The 15,769-nt window shown below is 45.5% G+C and overlaps 1 protein-coding gene across 1 annotated transcript in view; it reads right to left on the reverse strand.

The window, feature by feature from the left end:
• Positions 1 to 797: 797 nt before the first annotated feature.
• Positions 798 to 15,769, reverse strand: part of MECP2 (methyl-CpG binding protein 2) — a 71,087-nt gene continuing 56,115 nt past the window's right edge. The window contains exons 2-3 of the mRNA XM_035140535.2: positions 12,595 to 12,927; positions 798 to 10,812 (exon numbers count right to left, since the gene is read on the reverse strand). Of these exons, the coding sequence (XP_034996426.1) occupies positions 9,753 to 10,812; positions 12,595 to 12,927 (1,393 nt within the window). The 3' untranslated portion in view covers positions 798 to 9,752. The remainder of the gene's footprint in view (positions 10,813 to 12,594; positions 12,928 to 15,769) is intronic.

The raw sequence follows: 15,769 nt of genomic DNA on the forward strand, positions 1-15,769 counted from the left end.
ACCCGCCATGGTAGGCCAAGGTAGATAAATTCTGGACTGTAACAGCTGGTGGGTAATCCTTACGGATGTGGGAAATATTAAAAACATTGCAGCTTTTCAAAAATGAAAATTGCTTTCCATACCTGATCTTCTGATTGGACTCTGCCATTGGTCTAAGGCAGTGGTTTTCCAAGCTATGTTCAAGGGATTCCTAAGGTTTCTTATCCAGGTATTTTAATCAAGAGTACAAGACAAGATTCCCTGAAGGACAATGCTAGAGCTGAACTGAATTAAATTTATTTTGCCACCCTCTTTGTGAGTAGCAAAATGGGTTGGTGGTGGATTTTGCAATTTTCCAGGAAATGGTCTGCTGTTCTCAGGTGCTAAGGCTGTTGAAGTAAGATTCAACGTTCGGTTCAGTTGGCTTGGCGGGCGGGATTTGGGGAGGGGGGACATCCATTGCCTAAGGCAGCAAAATGCATTGGGATGGTCCTGTGAAGCAGTCTAACTGAACTAACAAACCCTAGGCCTAGGGCATGGTTTCTGAAATATAGCCACCCATGAACATTTGATAGTGCAGCAAGGACTCCACTGACACACTTGGCTACAAGCATCACAATTGTTTTATGGCTCCATCTGCTATCACAGCTTAGAGACTAACCTGAGAACCATTTCCCTATAAGAGACACTTCCTGTAACAAGAAATAGACACTGGTTGCTATGCCTTTGCAAGGGAATATAATATAATATAATATAATATAATATAATATAATATAATATAATATAATATAATATAATATAATATAATATAATATAATATAATAATTAACAGTACAAGACCTCTTCATGTCAGTGTATTGTTTTGTGTGTGGAAGTAGTCATCATTTTTTGCCATTTGAAAGAGATCTTCCTGAAAGTGACAAATTCTGTGTTTACAGTAGAAGTATTCTGGTGTGTTCTCTGGTCAAGATTGGCTTTCTGCTCAGTCCAAAGTTCTATGTAACTCAAACTTGGGAGCAATGATTTGAAAGGCAGAATATAAATCCCTGAAACAATGTACTCCTGCATCAGTTTAAACTGGCACAAACAAGAGGCTACTTTGCAACCAACTAAAAGACATCCTCATCCACAACAGAGAAAAAAATATTATATTTTAATGGCAGGGCAGAACAGTTCTACCTTGGTAATGAAAGGCTCAAACAAATCTGTAACATTTACATAGGTTTATAATCCAATTCTAGCACAGAATACAGTACTTACCAACATGAGATGCAACTAGATTACTGTGTAGAACGCATGCTGAGTGCTAAGACTGGGCCTGGACCTTTATTTTCAACATAAAAAATAGAATTTGTTTCTTTTAAATGACCTTACATATATAAAAATGCAGTTGTCACTGTATCTTTATTGGAAGGGAGGGATAAATCAAGTTGCTTGTTTTAACAACCAAAATAAGATAGAAACACCCATAAAGAAAGGACTGCTTTCTTGTAAGGCAAACGTTTTATATAATAAATAGGATACAAGGGGAGGGAGGGAGTTGGTGGATTTCTTTAAACATATACATGTACATTCAGACGGATTTTGTTATTTTCTTAATGAAATAATACAAATTTTCATTTAATAAATTTCTTTTTTTCCTTTTTTAAATATAGTCAGTGCTTTCAGTCTTTTTTTTTTTGGCTGTACACAAAACCTACAAAAAGAGCAATCCATTTTAAAGATTTATTAAACAATCTACTCAATAGTTCTTAAAAGTAATTGTCCCAAAAACACATCAACCAAATGCAAGGTGCGATCCAGAAGTATGGGGGTGGGAGCACAGGAGTGAACAATGAAACATTTTTAACTTGATTTCTAAAATAGTCAATCCCCACACCTACCCAGTTCTATCTGGAGGATTCTTGGTACATTTTTTATTCCCCTAAGGCTAGATATTTGTTGTCCTAGAAATAGGAATTACTGGTTGTAACGTTTGGCGTTAAAAACAAATCAGTGGGCCTCCTTTAGATACAGCCCCTCTGACAAGATGTTAAATGCGCCTCTGGATCTAGCAGAAAGGTTCATAGCATCCCCCTTTATTGCCCTTTTGAGGTGCCAGGTCCTTTTGGTTTATTTACCCCCAGCCAAATGAATATTCATGTGAAGGAATCAAGCCACCTCACTTGCTACATGGCCCACATGGTGGTGGACTGTTAGAAGAAGCTGTACAAAATACCCTGGGAATGCCTGTTTAAAACGCTGTCACATCCCCAGTTAACCTCCCGCTTTTTTTACTGCCAACAGACAAGACAAAAGTAAAGTATACGCTCTTCCCCCCTTAAAAATATATATACTGTATATACATACGTCTGAAACACTCAAAAGCGTTTGTGCCTGGAACAATTACTTTACAGAAATGTTCACGATACACACTCGTGGACCATAAAGGAAAAAACACACACAGAGATTTTCACCGACATTCCTTTTTTGACCCCCCCCCCCGCAAGGTGGAGGGGAGTGAGGGTGGGGAGATAAAACCCTACATACAATTAGAGTCCCAAACAGGTGTTTTTTTGTAACCTCCCCCCGCAAAAAAAAAGGTTATTTGGGGGGGGGGAGAAGGAGGGAAATACAACCTCCCTCCTCCAGAACAAAAACTTGTGTCTCCGGAATTAAAAAATAATAATTAAGGAGTCAGAAAGAGAAAGAAACACCACTGGCTAGAGAGAGAGTGAGTGAGTCGGCTACATGAGTGAGGATTAAGAGCTGTACAGGGTAGCAAGCACTCAGCATACATTTAATAACAGTCCTTGTACTATTTGGTCATATGGTGATCACTACTGAGTTGTGAAGCAGAAGGAAGTTGGTTTGTCGTTAGCGGCATGTCAATTGACGGAAGCAGGAGAAGAGAATGCCCCCCCCTTCCCCCTGCCCCAGTACGATTGAGGAGGGAGTTTGCCAGGTTTGTTTTTTTGCACTCACGAGCCCCCCCCCCCCAAAAGAGACATATTTCCAAGTTGTTTACCCTCATGCAGCTACACACAACTGCAGCAAACACGGCCGACCTGCAGAGCTTGGAAAAGGAACTCTGGCCCTTGATTGGAAGAAAGCCTCGTGCAAGTTGATCTACGGAGTGAGAAATCCCCTTTCCCTACTTCAATTCGGAAGAATAGTCTTCATTCCCTACCCCACCAGAAGTGTCATCTGCAGTTGTCTATAGTTATATTTGCTTTGGAAGAACAGCAGATTTAAGCTACTACCTCGGAATATTGCTGATTTTGGCAACTTGCGGGTGGAAGGTGGCAGAGAGCAAACTGTCCTACCCAGCCCTCTTCCTAAGGGTCCCTTGTGGGATGGGGTGAGATCTGGGTAGGGAAGTGCTAGCAAGCTTTCAAATGATTCAGCCTTTGACCTGATGAATGGCAGTAGGGTCCCGTTATCATTGGCGCTACCAGCACTTGGACATTTTAGACTTTATATACAATTATTTATTAGAAAGCAAATCGAATGCCCCCAGATTATCAGTCATGCAAGCATAGGCAGCGCCAGGAAGACGGGAAGCACAAATTCCTTCTCAAATAATTGCCTGTCCACGCTGTCTGAATTAAAAAATACAGATTGTGAAATGACTTGTTTCTGTTTGGAAAGACTGTAGTATGAGAAAGAAAGCTCAACCTCCAGATACTCCTTCTTTGCTCCCTTTTCTGGAGCCGCCTCTGCATGCAAGCAAGACGAGAATTACATAGCACTTGTGCAGGCCAAAGGCCTTTGGAAATGAGATCTGGACTTCTGCTAAACTGAGGGGGAAAAGGAGTGTGCGACATGTTTTCAGTTGGTGGGAGGGGAGAGGTATGTGGAGTGTTGCCAATTCATGCCTGATGCCAGAGGAGTACTCTCCCTCTCTGTGTGTGGAATTTAACAAGAATTTTGTTTTCTGTAAGGAGGAAGAGATATGCTCTAGAGGAACAGTACTTGGAGGTTCAGCTGAGAACCAAAAGGAGTTTTTCAAACAGCAATGCTATCATGCAAAATTATTTTGCTACTGAAGTGGCCATTAACTGACACAGATGAATCATGCTAATGGTGCTTGTTAAGATTCAAGTCCAACTGGATATAGGTTTGTATGGTCAATTGGAGTCCCTCCTTATGTCCCCCCTCCTTTCCCAAATGAGTGCTCTGCCCTAGAAGTTGACGGAGTGCAAAAAAAATCAAATGTTGGCTATACTCAACCACCTTGTTGGTTTCCCCCTCTTGAGACAAGAGAGGAAACCCCCTTTCAGAAATGGAAAACAGCCAGGGTTAAAAGGCAGTTCAGCTCTGTAATGGAGAAAAATTACTGGCAAGCAGGTTTGATGGGTCAGTTTTATTTCCCCTTGTCCTATGATATCAAATACCAGGAAAAATGGTCAAGAAGCAACATATAGTAAATTCTCAACAGACCATATCATTCCTTGCTTGTTGGTCTGCTGTCCTTTTGTTTGATAGTGGTGCAATAAGCGGAAAAAGCAACCCCTCATTTATAATGCAATATACAGATATATAAAATTAGACATTTTTTTCTGTGTCTACTTGGGTGCCTTAAAAAAACAACACACATACACACAAACGAACAGAAAGTAAATCCCCAAACAAAAGAGTTAGGCCTAATGTTAAACTCTACACATTATTGGATAATAATTGAAACCGACGAAAAGTTTATTTTCACTTGACACAGAAACATTGGGTGGTTCACAATGCTAACAAGGTAGAAACCTCTTACGCAGTCTCTCAAACGCCAGGCACTATCCACATTCGTCTTTTGAGGCTGAGCTGGGTGGAAGTGGGCAGAGCTGGGAGCAGAGGTGGAGCTCACAACTCTCTATCCCTGTAAATAAGAGGACCTAGATTGCCAGACTTTAACTGGTGTAACTCACTCTGGGAGAAGCAGCCAGCAGCAATAGCATCATTAGGTGAGTGGGGATGGGGAGAGGCCAGGACTTACTTCACACCCCACTATTAACTTTTCATTGCACTTTGAGGATCGTTTTTCTTTGGGCTGAACTGAATTTTTGGTGGAAGACCCAGATGTGGAAACAACTGCAAAGTGGAGCAGCAGAAAGGGTCCCAATTGCAGCCGGGGGGGTGGGGGGAGAAAAGAGAGAAGGGAAAAAGGCACGCAGGATTAAAGCCTTCTTCCTGGTTGTTGTTTCTCCAGTGCAAAGAAACTCCCTGCTCTGGCCACTTTGTAGTTGTCTGGAAGAAACCCAGGTCTGCCACCAACATCAAGTTTGGCCTTACATCACTGACAAAAATCAACCCCTCTTCTTTTTCCAGTACTACATCACACCAAGGAGGAGGATAATGGCATGAAGATGCCATCCTCTCACTTGTCTGGAATGTAGACACATGGGATCAGGATACTCTATGGTTTTGCAAGCTCTTTAAACCCAGATAGTGGTATGTGAATAGGCATTGGGGTGGGCCTAGTGTGGAACTGGGTATTGCTGTTCTAGCTTCGTATCTTCCAACATGTACACTTGCTCCTAGACACGTTTTCTATCCAAAAACATCTAACTTCAATTAAGTTGTACACAGAGGCTTTCTTTTAAAAAATATATGGATCTCTATTTGTAGCTTTTGTTTAGTCTCCCCAGCTGGCTACATATGGCTCAAAACCCCTTCTACCCTCACTGCCAGTACCATGTGGTTTGCAATGGGTTTGTGGCTCATTGAAGACAGACTATTTTTCTCTCTTGACTTTAAAGTGCATCAATCTCTCCATGAAAAAACAACTAAAAAGAAAAGAAATATTTCTCCCATGAGGTCAATTGCCTGCCTCAACAAATCAATTTGCTTTTGGGCCGGGATAATTTTGGAACACAGAGGTGAAGTCACATCTATCTGTGACAGAAAGAGCCACATTTTCTAAACGGTCTCTGCCAAATAACGAGGAAAGCCTGAGGAGACCTCTTCAAAGCCTAATGTTGGCAACATTGATTCCCAGGGGCAGTCTACAGGAGACATAGGTATGGTAGCAAAACATACTGCCCGATGGCTCCAAATGTTGGGTGTGTTTCCTGCAAAGCTAGATCTCCACTTTGCAGCATAAGAGAGACTGTTATGAATCCCAGAAAGGTACTGGAATGCTACAATGCCCTGCACCTGAAGGAAGTTTAGGCCAAGGGCACTCTCAGGGCTAAACGGACATGGTAGTGGCAGACCTTCTTGCTTAAACACATCTGTCCCCAGCCATGCATAGAACAAGGAGGTGTGGGTGGGTCTAATTTTCAGAGCAAAAACAGCACACATGAAGCAGGTGAAGGAACCTGAACACACCCTGGGCCTGCTTACCAACCCCTAGCCGCCTCTCCACAGGCACTGTTCTCCCATCCCATATGATCCAACATGTAATCAGATCTTAGCTGAGAAGAATAGAAGTGTACGTGCCAGAGAGAGGGTGTGCAAGGAGAAAGCAAGAGGTACACACGTGTGCCCACACCTTATCTCTCCCCTGCTCACACAATCATTTTAACAAATACAGATTTGCGGCCATCTAGTCTGACTCTCAGTCATCAGCTGGAGTGAGTGGAATTTCAGAGAAGGCCCATTCTGAGAAAGGAAGGGTTACTGCCACCACTATTTTTATTCTGCCCATTCTTTAGTCTCAAGGTTGCCCTGTTTTTTCAGGGCGGCAATGCCTAGCTGCTTCACCCATGATACTTCTGTGGAAACCTTACCTGTACGGTAATTCATCCTGGACCTGTCAGATGCAGCCTCGGGTGCAAAACCTCCCCAAACAACTTGAGACCAAAGGGAACTATATTTTCTCCACCCCAGGTTTCCCATAGCTTGGTGAATACTTGTTCATTTCCCACCCACCCCATTATATTTGTGCCTTAAAAAATATATCAAAGAAAAGCCCTTTGAGAAGTTGTTGGGGTTTTTTTTTAAGTTATCACAAAGCCATTTTCTCCCCCACTTCTTTGTACTTTCTACCATGTTTCCACGGCAGTATCCTCAGATAGCCACTTCCATCCAAGTGAATGATGAACTGGCCTTCGGACTAGTTACTTAGAGCGGGTGGGGATGGGTATATTTCCAGAGTCTGTGATTAGCAGCAGACTCCGGCCCAATCACTAGCACAGGATTTCTCCCAGAAGAACAAAACTTAGAAGCCATCCCCAACCTTTCTGCCAATTGCTGAGTTATATACATGGGAAGAAAATTAAAAAAATGGCTTTGACTGTGGTGCCAGCACAGGAAGCCCAGCAAAAATGAGCAATTCGGTAAATTGTTGCAATGAAGGTAGTCCCAATCCTAACTGGTCCTCCCACTATGAACCTGGAGTCTCTCAGTTATGACCAGTGCATTACCCTTTATCTATATTTAATAACTGCAGGGGGGGGGAGTCTTTTGGCAGTTGCCACACATAGGCAAGAAGGGGAAACATACAAATAAGTTGTCTCCACACTGAGGTCTCTCTCCAAGGCAGGGGTAGGCAACCTAAGGCCCGTGGGCTGGATGTGGCCCAATCGCCTTCTTAATCCGGCCCACGGACGGTTTGGGAATCAGCGTGTTTTTACATGAGTAGAATGTGTGCTTTTATTTAAAATGCATCTCTGGGTTATTTGTGGGGCATAGGAATTCGTTCATCCCCCCCCCAATATAGTCCGGCCCCCCACATGGTCTGAGGGACAGTGGACCGGCCCATTGCTGAAAAAGGTTGCTGACCCCTGCTCTAAGGGCCCAAAACAGGCATGCCTCCAGAGATCCTAATGCGAGATCCTTCAACATTTTTAATTCCAAGAGTCTGCAGGAGGCTCCATTTTTATTAGAAAAGAGGTGCTGAGGGAGAGGGTGGCTACACTGGCCACATTGCCATTTTCTTGATCTAAATTCTGCCCCTCTTATGCAGGGGGGGGATGGGGGGCACTGCTGTACAGGTACCTGTATCCCCTCACAAACAGGGAAAATAGCAGCTTGGATGGGAATTAAGCTGTGTACACACTGAACATTTAAAGTGCACCTGGGAACTTTAACCTGTTAAGGGTGATGGGAATTGGGGCTCTTTTTAGGGGCAGGCGTCTTTGGGGAAGTCATGTGCTTTATATGTATGGTGTATATGCACCAAAGACAACCAGCACAGGGGTAGGATGAAGAGAGGGTGAAATACCCCCTTCCTCAGCACTGCTGCTCTGATCAAAAGCAGAGCCTCCTGAGGCTTTAAGGGTTTTTTAAAATAAATTAATTAATTAAAATCTGATCATGAAGGTCCAGAATCATATCTATTTTGGCCACCAAAGACCTGCAGAACAAGATGGGGCTTGTTCTAATCCTTTTGCATCACCACAAAGTGACAACAATTTCAGAGATAACTCTTTCTAGTTCCTGCCCAGACTGCTGGCTTGGACCCTTACTCCCCCATCTTGTTCTTGGGGTACTTTGCTACTGCCTAGAATGTAGGGGGGGCACAGATCCTGTCTGTACTACATATGCAGTTAAAAACAAAAATAAGCACACTGAAGTGGTCAATGCTCCCCTACCCCTACTCTTCTATCTTCTGCAGACAGAAAAACAAAACAAAGGAGACATCCATTTGAAACCAAGTCCCCTCCCCAAGCTACACTACCCTTCTGCTGAGCTCTCTTTCCCTGGGGAGTGAGGTGTGCTCAACTGCCATGGAAGAGCTTGGTTGCCAGCCATAAGGAAGTCCTTGTAAATGACAAATACTAGGCTTCTCAGTGAAGCCGCTGCCACATATCAATCCCAGCACAGAAGATCAGGTAGTTTTATAAACATTCAGCTACCTTCCTGCCCCAGAACTAAGGTGGAGAGGTCAGCCAGAATTCCATCAAAATGTCCCGCTCCGATACATACAGGCACACACTTTCATGCCGTTGCCTCACAGAAGGTGGGCAAAGGCCTCCATTAGTGCAAACTGTTCCCTAAACTAACATCATTGACAAGAACTGGAAGAACATCTCATTTTAACTCTTAGCATATGACAAGCACACGCACACATGTACACGCTTCAGCACACTCAGATTGCTTCAACAAAATCAAAAGGCCTCTCCTTTTGGGATAGACGTAGGAAAGGAGGACATTCTTACAAAGTTGCCCCCAGTATCCCAGCAGTCTCGTAGCAGCACAACTGTCCTCGGGGGAGAGAATAATTTTCCTATCTGCTGGTCTAACTGGCAAATGGGGGATATTGGTTCCCCAGGACGCCACAGTCCCCTCTCTTTCTCTCTTGTGTGCACACACATCCTACTGAAAACTACAGAAATCCAACTAAGACTGGACAACTACATTACATGGCACTAGGGAGGTGGAGTGGAATACACACATGCCCACCCTCCCCACAATCTGTCCACCAGGCCTCTGCAATATGGAGGGCAAGCAGGATCAGGGCGACAGGCCAGAGTTTGGAGCTGCCCCTCCCCTGCCAAACAGCTTGCCTTGTCAGTAGTATATGCAGCTAAGCACAGCAGAAGGGGCTGATGGGGGTGTGGGGGGGAGAGAAGAGGGTGCCCCCATTCTGTAGAAAAAGTGCAAAGTGGCTTCCAGCTCTGGGAGGCATGTCTCTGCACCCCACACTGTGCTTGTCTGTATTGAAAATGGGGGAAGGATTGGAGAACAGAGGAAGAATAGTTTTGGAGAAGCTGAATGGTTGAAAGCCAGGGCACTCTGGGGAAAAGGGGAGTCCTGCCCAGCAGCTGCCTGGAGTCTCATCGGGGTGTGGGGGGGCTGGGAGTGCCTGTCTCTCTCTTTGTTTCCTCTGGCGCTCACTTGCTCGCTCACCCCCCTCAAAGTCAGCTGACCCGCTCTGACACAGGTGTCCTGGTGTCCACGGCCTCGTCCCTGTTTGTGGGCCGGGGCAAGGCCGCGGAGGACGACACAGTGTCTTTGCGCTCATGTTTGTAGGGCACTGCTGTGCCGCTGGACTGAGTCTTAGGTGGCTCCTTTGGGCAGCCATCACTTTCCGGAGCCCTCTCTTCTTTGCAGCTCTTGCTGCTCAAGTCCTGGGGCTCGGCTGGAAGGCTCCTGCTGTCCTTGGGGCTTTCAGGGGACTGAGAAGGGGAGCTGCCCTGGGCCTCTGAAGGCGGCTGATGGGGAGAATGGTGCTGATCCTTCTTGCCAGGGGAGGAGGAAGGGGCAGAGGTTGGTACGGCATTGCCACCCCGCCCTTTAGGACTGCTTTCCTTGCTGCGGCGCCCTGGGCTCTTGGCAGCCGTTCGCTGTCCCTTGGGGCTCCGCTCCCCCGCGTTGCTTGGAGGAGGTGGGCTTGGCCTGGCTATCTCTATGCTAATGGCCTCACGTGTCTTGCGCTTCTTGATGGGCAGCACCGTCTCCCGGACCGCCTGAACAACCGGCTCCTTGACGGCTTTCTTTTTGGCTTCGGCAACTACCACTGCTGCTCCACTGCCTGGCTTACGCCCCCGTTTCTTAGGCACAGCCTGGGGATCCGATTCAGATTTCCGCTTGCGCCCAGGACGCTTGATCACCATGACCTGTGTGGAGGTGGTGGCCCCACCGGTGCCTTCTGCCTTGGCTCCTGCTGGAGAGGACTGCAAAGGCATCTTGACCAGCAGCTTTCCAGAACTCTTCTCAATCACTCGCTTCACTTGCACACCTTCCGAGGCAGCTCCTCGGGGCTTGGCAGAGCCACTGCCCTTTGGTCGGCCCCGCCCGCGACCTGTGCCAGCCGTTTTAGTGATTTTGGGTTTCTTCGGAGGCTTCTGTTCTCGCCGTGATGGACTCCCACGCCCAGTCACCGTGAAATCAAAATCATTAGGATCCAGAGAGGTGTCCCCCACCTTTTCAAAATAGGCAATGAGCTCAACTTTGGAGCGGAAGGCCTTGCCCTGGGGGCTGCATTTGCAAGAGCCGGAGATATGAAAAAGGACAAAAAGAAAAAGGGAGAGGGGAGGAAGAACAGAAGGAAAATTAATGGTATTACACTACAAATGCATACTTCAAGTTTACTTCCTGGATTGACAAACTCTGCTTTTGAGGAAGGTGCACAAAACCCTGTAGTGGACAACCTTGTACATGCTCTGTACTAACTGAATAAATCAAACATTTATGGAGGTGTCCAATAAATCCATCAGATTGGTAACAAACATACTTAAGAAAGAAGTAGGGTGTGAGGTTGTTTGATTGCTTTTCTGTAGGCTAGGCTCTGTTTCTCCTCACTTTTGCTTCTGTACCTGGCATTTGGATGGGGTGGGGGGGTGGTGGTGGTGGAAGGAGAGTGACAGTTTGTTAATTTTGTTTTGGGGTTTCTTCCCTACAAGCACCTGATTAAAAAAAGTTTATCTGATGCTTTATTATTTCATGCCTATCCCTTCTTTCCTCCCACTTTAAAATCAGTGGGAGAGAGCGAAGTGATTTCCTGACTTTCACAGTGGACAGCCAATCACTGCTGTGTAAATTTAGCTTCTTCTAAAATGGTGTGTGTGTGTGTGTGTTTAGTGTGCAATGTCACACGAAGGCTACTGGTAACTGCTGGATTTAAGTATGTCCAGTCTCCATTGCTAGATAATAGGCATAACCCTGCTCGTGAATCTCACTGAGAAATCAGTCTAGCCACTGCCCTGGGTGCTATCACATCATCTTCAGCTGGGAAGCACCTTGGAGAATTGCTGCCAGTCTGCACAGACAGTACTGGGCTACAGAGACCAATTATTATGGCTTGAAATAAAGGAAGCTTCCTATGTACGCTGAGCTTGATAGTGGACTAGCATCCTAGTCCTGCAACTAGGGGCTCATCCACACTTTCGCTTGTCCCGTGCCTAAAAAGCACGGGTCTGAGCGATTTCCCACTTAATCTGTGCTTTCTAGGCACAGGCCCAAGCAGTTTTAAATTTACCCTGCAGCTTTCCTCTGGAAGACATGCTCTTTACCACTAAATCAGAACAAATGGCATTCCACAGAAAACCTGATTGCCATTTGGTCTGATTCAGTTCAAGGGAAGCAGCAGAGCAAATAGAGTTGTGCTTGAGCCCTATGATGAGGAATGAGCAGAGATCTTATGAGAAAATGGTCTTTCTGATGCTTTCAGGGAAACATGAGGAAAAAGAAAAATGTTACCTTTTTTGATCAAATGACGATGGCTGAAATTTCCCCTCCATACAGTGCATGGATTCAAAATTAGTTTTTCAAAAGCAACGCAAAGCAAAAAGTATGCTAAGGCTGTCAGTAGGTTATTAGAGACTTTGGCAGCTGTACTAATTTTCCATTTTTAGGAAATTATTAATGTAAGGAAGGTAAACATAAGGGGGAAATGACGTTATCTCCACCTGCAATCTGAAATGGTGCAGGGGAGTTAAAATGCACGTACACTCACACTCTGGGATTCAATAGGATTAAAGTACCAACTAGTTGAGCTCACAACATGCAAATGTTCAGCAAGTGCTATGGTCTGCAAGTTATGCTCCCAGACCTGGAGGCCAGAGAGTGTGGGGACTAGTTATGGTTACTTACTGGTGAGAGGAAGGCATTGCACATGCTCAGAGGCACTTCTTGTCACATGTTCCAGGGCTGAAGCATGGCACAAATCAAATTCTGGAACTAGACCTAAGCACTGATTCAATTTAAGCCTTAAAAAGCAGTACATGTCGTGAGCAATACACATCTTCCACTATCACTCACTTGATAAGGTAGACGTCATACTTCCCTGCCGAGCGACCCGACTTCCTCTGCTTAAGCTTGCGGGTCCAGCCTTCTGGCAAGGTGGGGTCATCATACATCGGCCCACGGTCCCGGATGACAGAGCGGCGCTGTTTTGGAGATGCAGAGGCTTCAGGTGCAGCTGGAGCAGTCCCAGCGCCTTCCGACATCTCTGCCTTGCCTGCTTCAGCTGGTTCTGCAGAAGGCTGTGCAAGCTCATGCTGCTTTTCCTCTTTCCGCTCTTTTTTGAATTTTTTGGCTTTTGGCGACTTATCCTTGGGACTCTGTAAGTCTTGGTCCTCAGATCTTTCTTCCCTGCAAGGGAAAGAAAAACTCACATGAGTTCTAAGTATGCCACAGAGCAAAATAGATAAAGGATGTATGGGTGAAGTCAGTGCTTTTTTTTGGGCGGGACGCAGGGGCAAGCATATCCCTAAACATTTTGTGAATCTAAGTTTGGCCTCATTGAGGGGCAGTATTTCAATATGAGTAGGAAAATAAGAGTACCCCTAAACATTTTTAAAAGGGGAAAAATCCATTGGAACAATTTATCCAACTACAGCTACAGAGTCAAAACAACACTTATAAAGTACACCCACCTATCACGTTTTTTGGGAGCATAGTCTCAAGTCTACTGGGGAATCAGTAGTTAGAAACAAGAAACTTGAACACCCTGGTGTAGCACAAGATGATTATGGGCTATTAATGGGTTGAGCCTCAAAAATTCCTAAGATTTATTGCATACATCTCCTGAACTGTTAATATGAAGCCATTGTACAAGGGCTTCTTTGGGACAACATACTCCTGTATTGGAAGCACTGAACACATTTTTTCCAGCAAAAACAGTGTGAATAAACACCAGCGCTAAATCATTGCCTTTCTATTCAACTTTGAAAGTAAAAAAAAAAAATCTTATAAAAGTGCAGCCCCATACAGAAAATTAGTATGTACAGAAAATGTTTTACTGCTTGGTTCTATAGCTGATGCTCCATTCTCCCCTGCTAAAAAAAACCAGGGTGTTGTTGTTTTTTGCTCCCGTCCTCCATTTGACTGTTCAGAGGGAGGACATAACCATGAGGGACTGCAAGGCTTGGTTCTTAAAGAGCTTGGTTCACCCACTTTTCTGCTCTGGCAAAGAAGATGAAGTAACAGGCAGCAGCAGCTCAAAGAAAATAACTTCCAGAGACTGAAATAGGGCTGCAAATTTGCTCAGACACCCAAGTACTTAGCTATCTGCAGATTTCTCTTCAGTCCTGAGGAAAACCCTGAGGCTGATGCTTAGGCACTAATTTTTGTCCAGATTTGCCAAGTAGATCAACACAATACTCATACAGGAAATCTATTCCTAGAATATGGAAAGATACAGGACACTGCAGACCACAAAATTCACACAGGTAGATCTAATATAAAGGCCTCTTCCATCCAAAATACACACACCCCACCTCTGCCTCTGCCTTTTCTTCACAGGGAGGGGAATCTGGCAGCCATGATAAACAAAAATATGGGAGGTATTCCAAAGGAAGTGCCTAGATCCTTCAGGCTATAATTACGACAGCAGAAATTCAAGCTGTTTGTAAATAAAGCTGGAGAAGCAGCATTTGGCAGATCACATTGCTTTCTTTCTCCCAGAGCAGTGCAGAAATCACACCCAAGACTACAGAGAGGGGATGTTGTTTGTTCACAAATGGAAGACAGCCTGCTATGCTTTAGGAGGGGAGAACTTACACAATTCTCAAAACGGTGATGGTGGCACATGAAAGAGAGCTATCCCATCTCTGGCCATACCAGATGAATACAGTTGAATTTCCACTAATATCAGAGGTGGTGATACAGTTCAGCAATGGTTTCATCTTTGTAAGCTATGGTAATCTGATTTTCCTTTCAGTGTTAGCAAAACAGCACTCACTGAGTGGTTAGCACATCAACACAGCTATCCTCCTCTTCATGCATTCTGGCAAAATCTTCATTGAAGATTCATTCACATGATTAATTGACTAAGGCCCTTGGCGCTGAATCTCAGTATCCGGGCTAAACGATGGGGGTGGATACGCTCCTTCAGGTATACAGGACCGAGGCCGTTTAGGGCTTTAAAGGTCAGCACCAACACTTTGAATTGTGCTCGGAAACGTACTGGGGAGCCAATGTAGGTCTCTTAGGACCGGTGTTATGTGGTCTTGGCGGCCACTCCCAGTCACCAGTCTAGCTGGTGCATTTTGGATTAGTTGTAGTTTCCGAGTCACCTTCAAAGGTAGCGCCACATAGAGCGCATTGCAGTAGTCCAAGCGAGAGATAACTAGAGCATGCACCACTCTGGCAAGACAGTCTGCAGGCAGGTAGGGTCTCAGCCTGCATTCCAGATGGAGCTGATAAACAGCTGCCCTGGACACAGAATTGACCTGCACCTCCATGGACAGCTGTGAATCCAAAATGACTCCCAGGCTGTGCACCTGGTCCTTCAGGGGCACAGTTACCCATCCTCCACACCAGCCCGCCCCCTGTCCCCCAAGAACAGCACTTCTGTCTTGTCAGGATTCAACCTCAGACACTCACACAGGACCTTCACCGGTTCTGATTTGAAAGAGAGGTAGAGCTGGGTATCATCCGCATACTGATGAACACCCAGCCCAAACCCCCTGATGATCTCTCCCAGCGGCTTCACGTAGATGTTAAAAAGCATGGGGGAGAGGACAGAACCCTGAGACACCTCACAAGTGAATCTTACTCAGCTACGAGTGATCATCAAAGAAGAAAGAAGAAGAGGAATGCATCCATTCAAATTTCTGCGCAAAATCCCGGGGCTGCCAAATTGTGTGCCATATGCAGCCATGTTTCTGGAAACTGGACAAGGGCTGCTGGGAACCAAAGAATGTCTCACCACTATAAAATTCTGGCTCCGCCTACATTTCATGTCCAACGCGTCGCCTTTAATTTTTAGTGGCTGCCGAGACCATATAACACCGGTCCTGAAAGACCTACATTGGCTCCCAGTATGTTTCCAGGCACAATTCAAAGTGTTGGTGCTAACCTAAATGGCCTCGGCCCAGTATACCTGAAGGAGCGTCTCCACCCCAGGGGCATAGCAAAGGAGGGGGCGATGGGGGCGGGCTGCCCCGGGTGCCACCGTGGAGGGGGGTGACACTCGGCACCCCCCATGACT

This window comes from Zootoca vivipara, chromosome 16, assembly GCF_963506605.1.
Source record: "Zootoca vivipara chromosome 16, rZooViv1.1, whole genome shotgun sequence".
NCBI classification, from domain to species: Eukaryota; Metazoa; Chordata; class Lepidosauria; order Squamata; family Lacertidae; genus Zootoca; species Zootoca vivipara.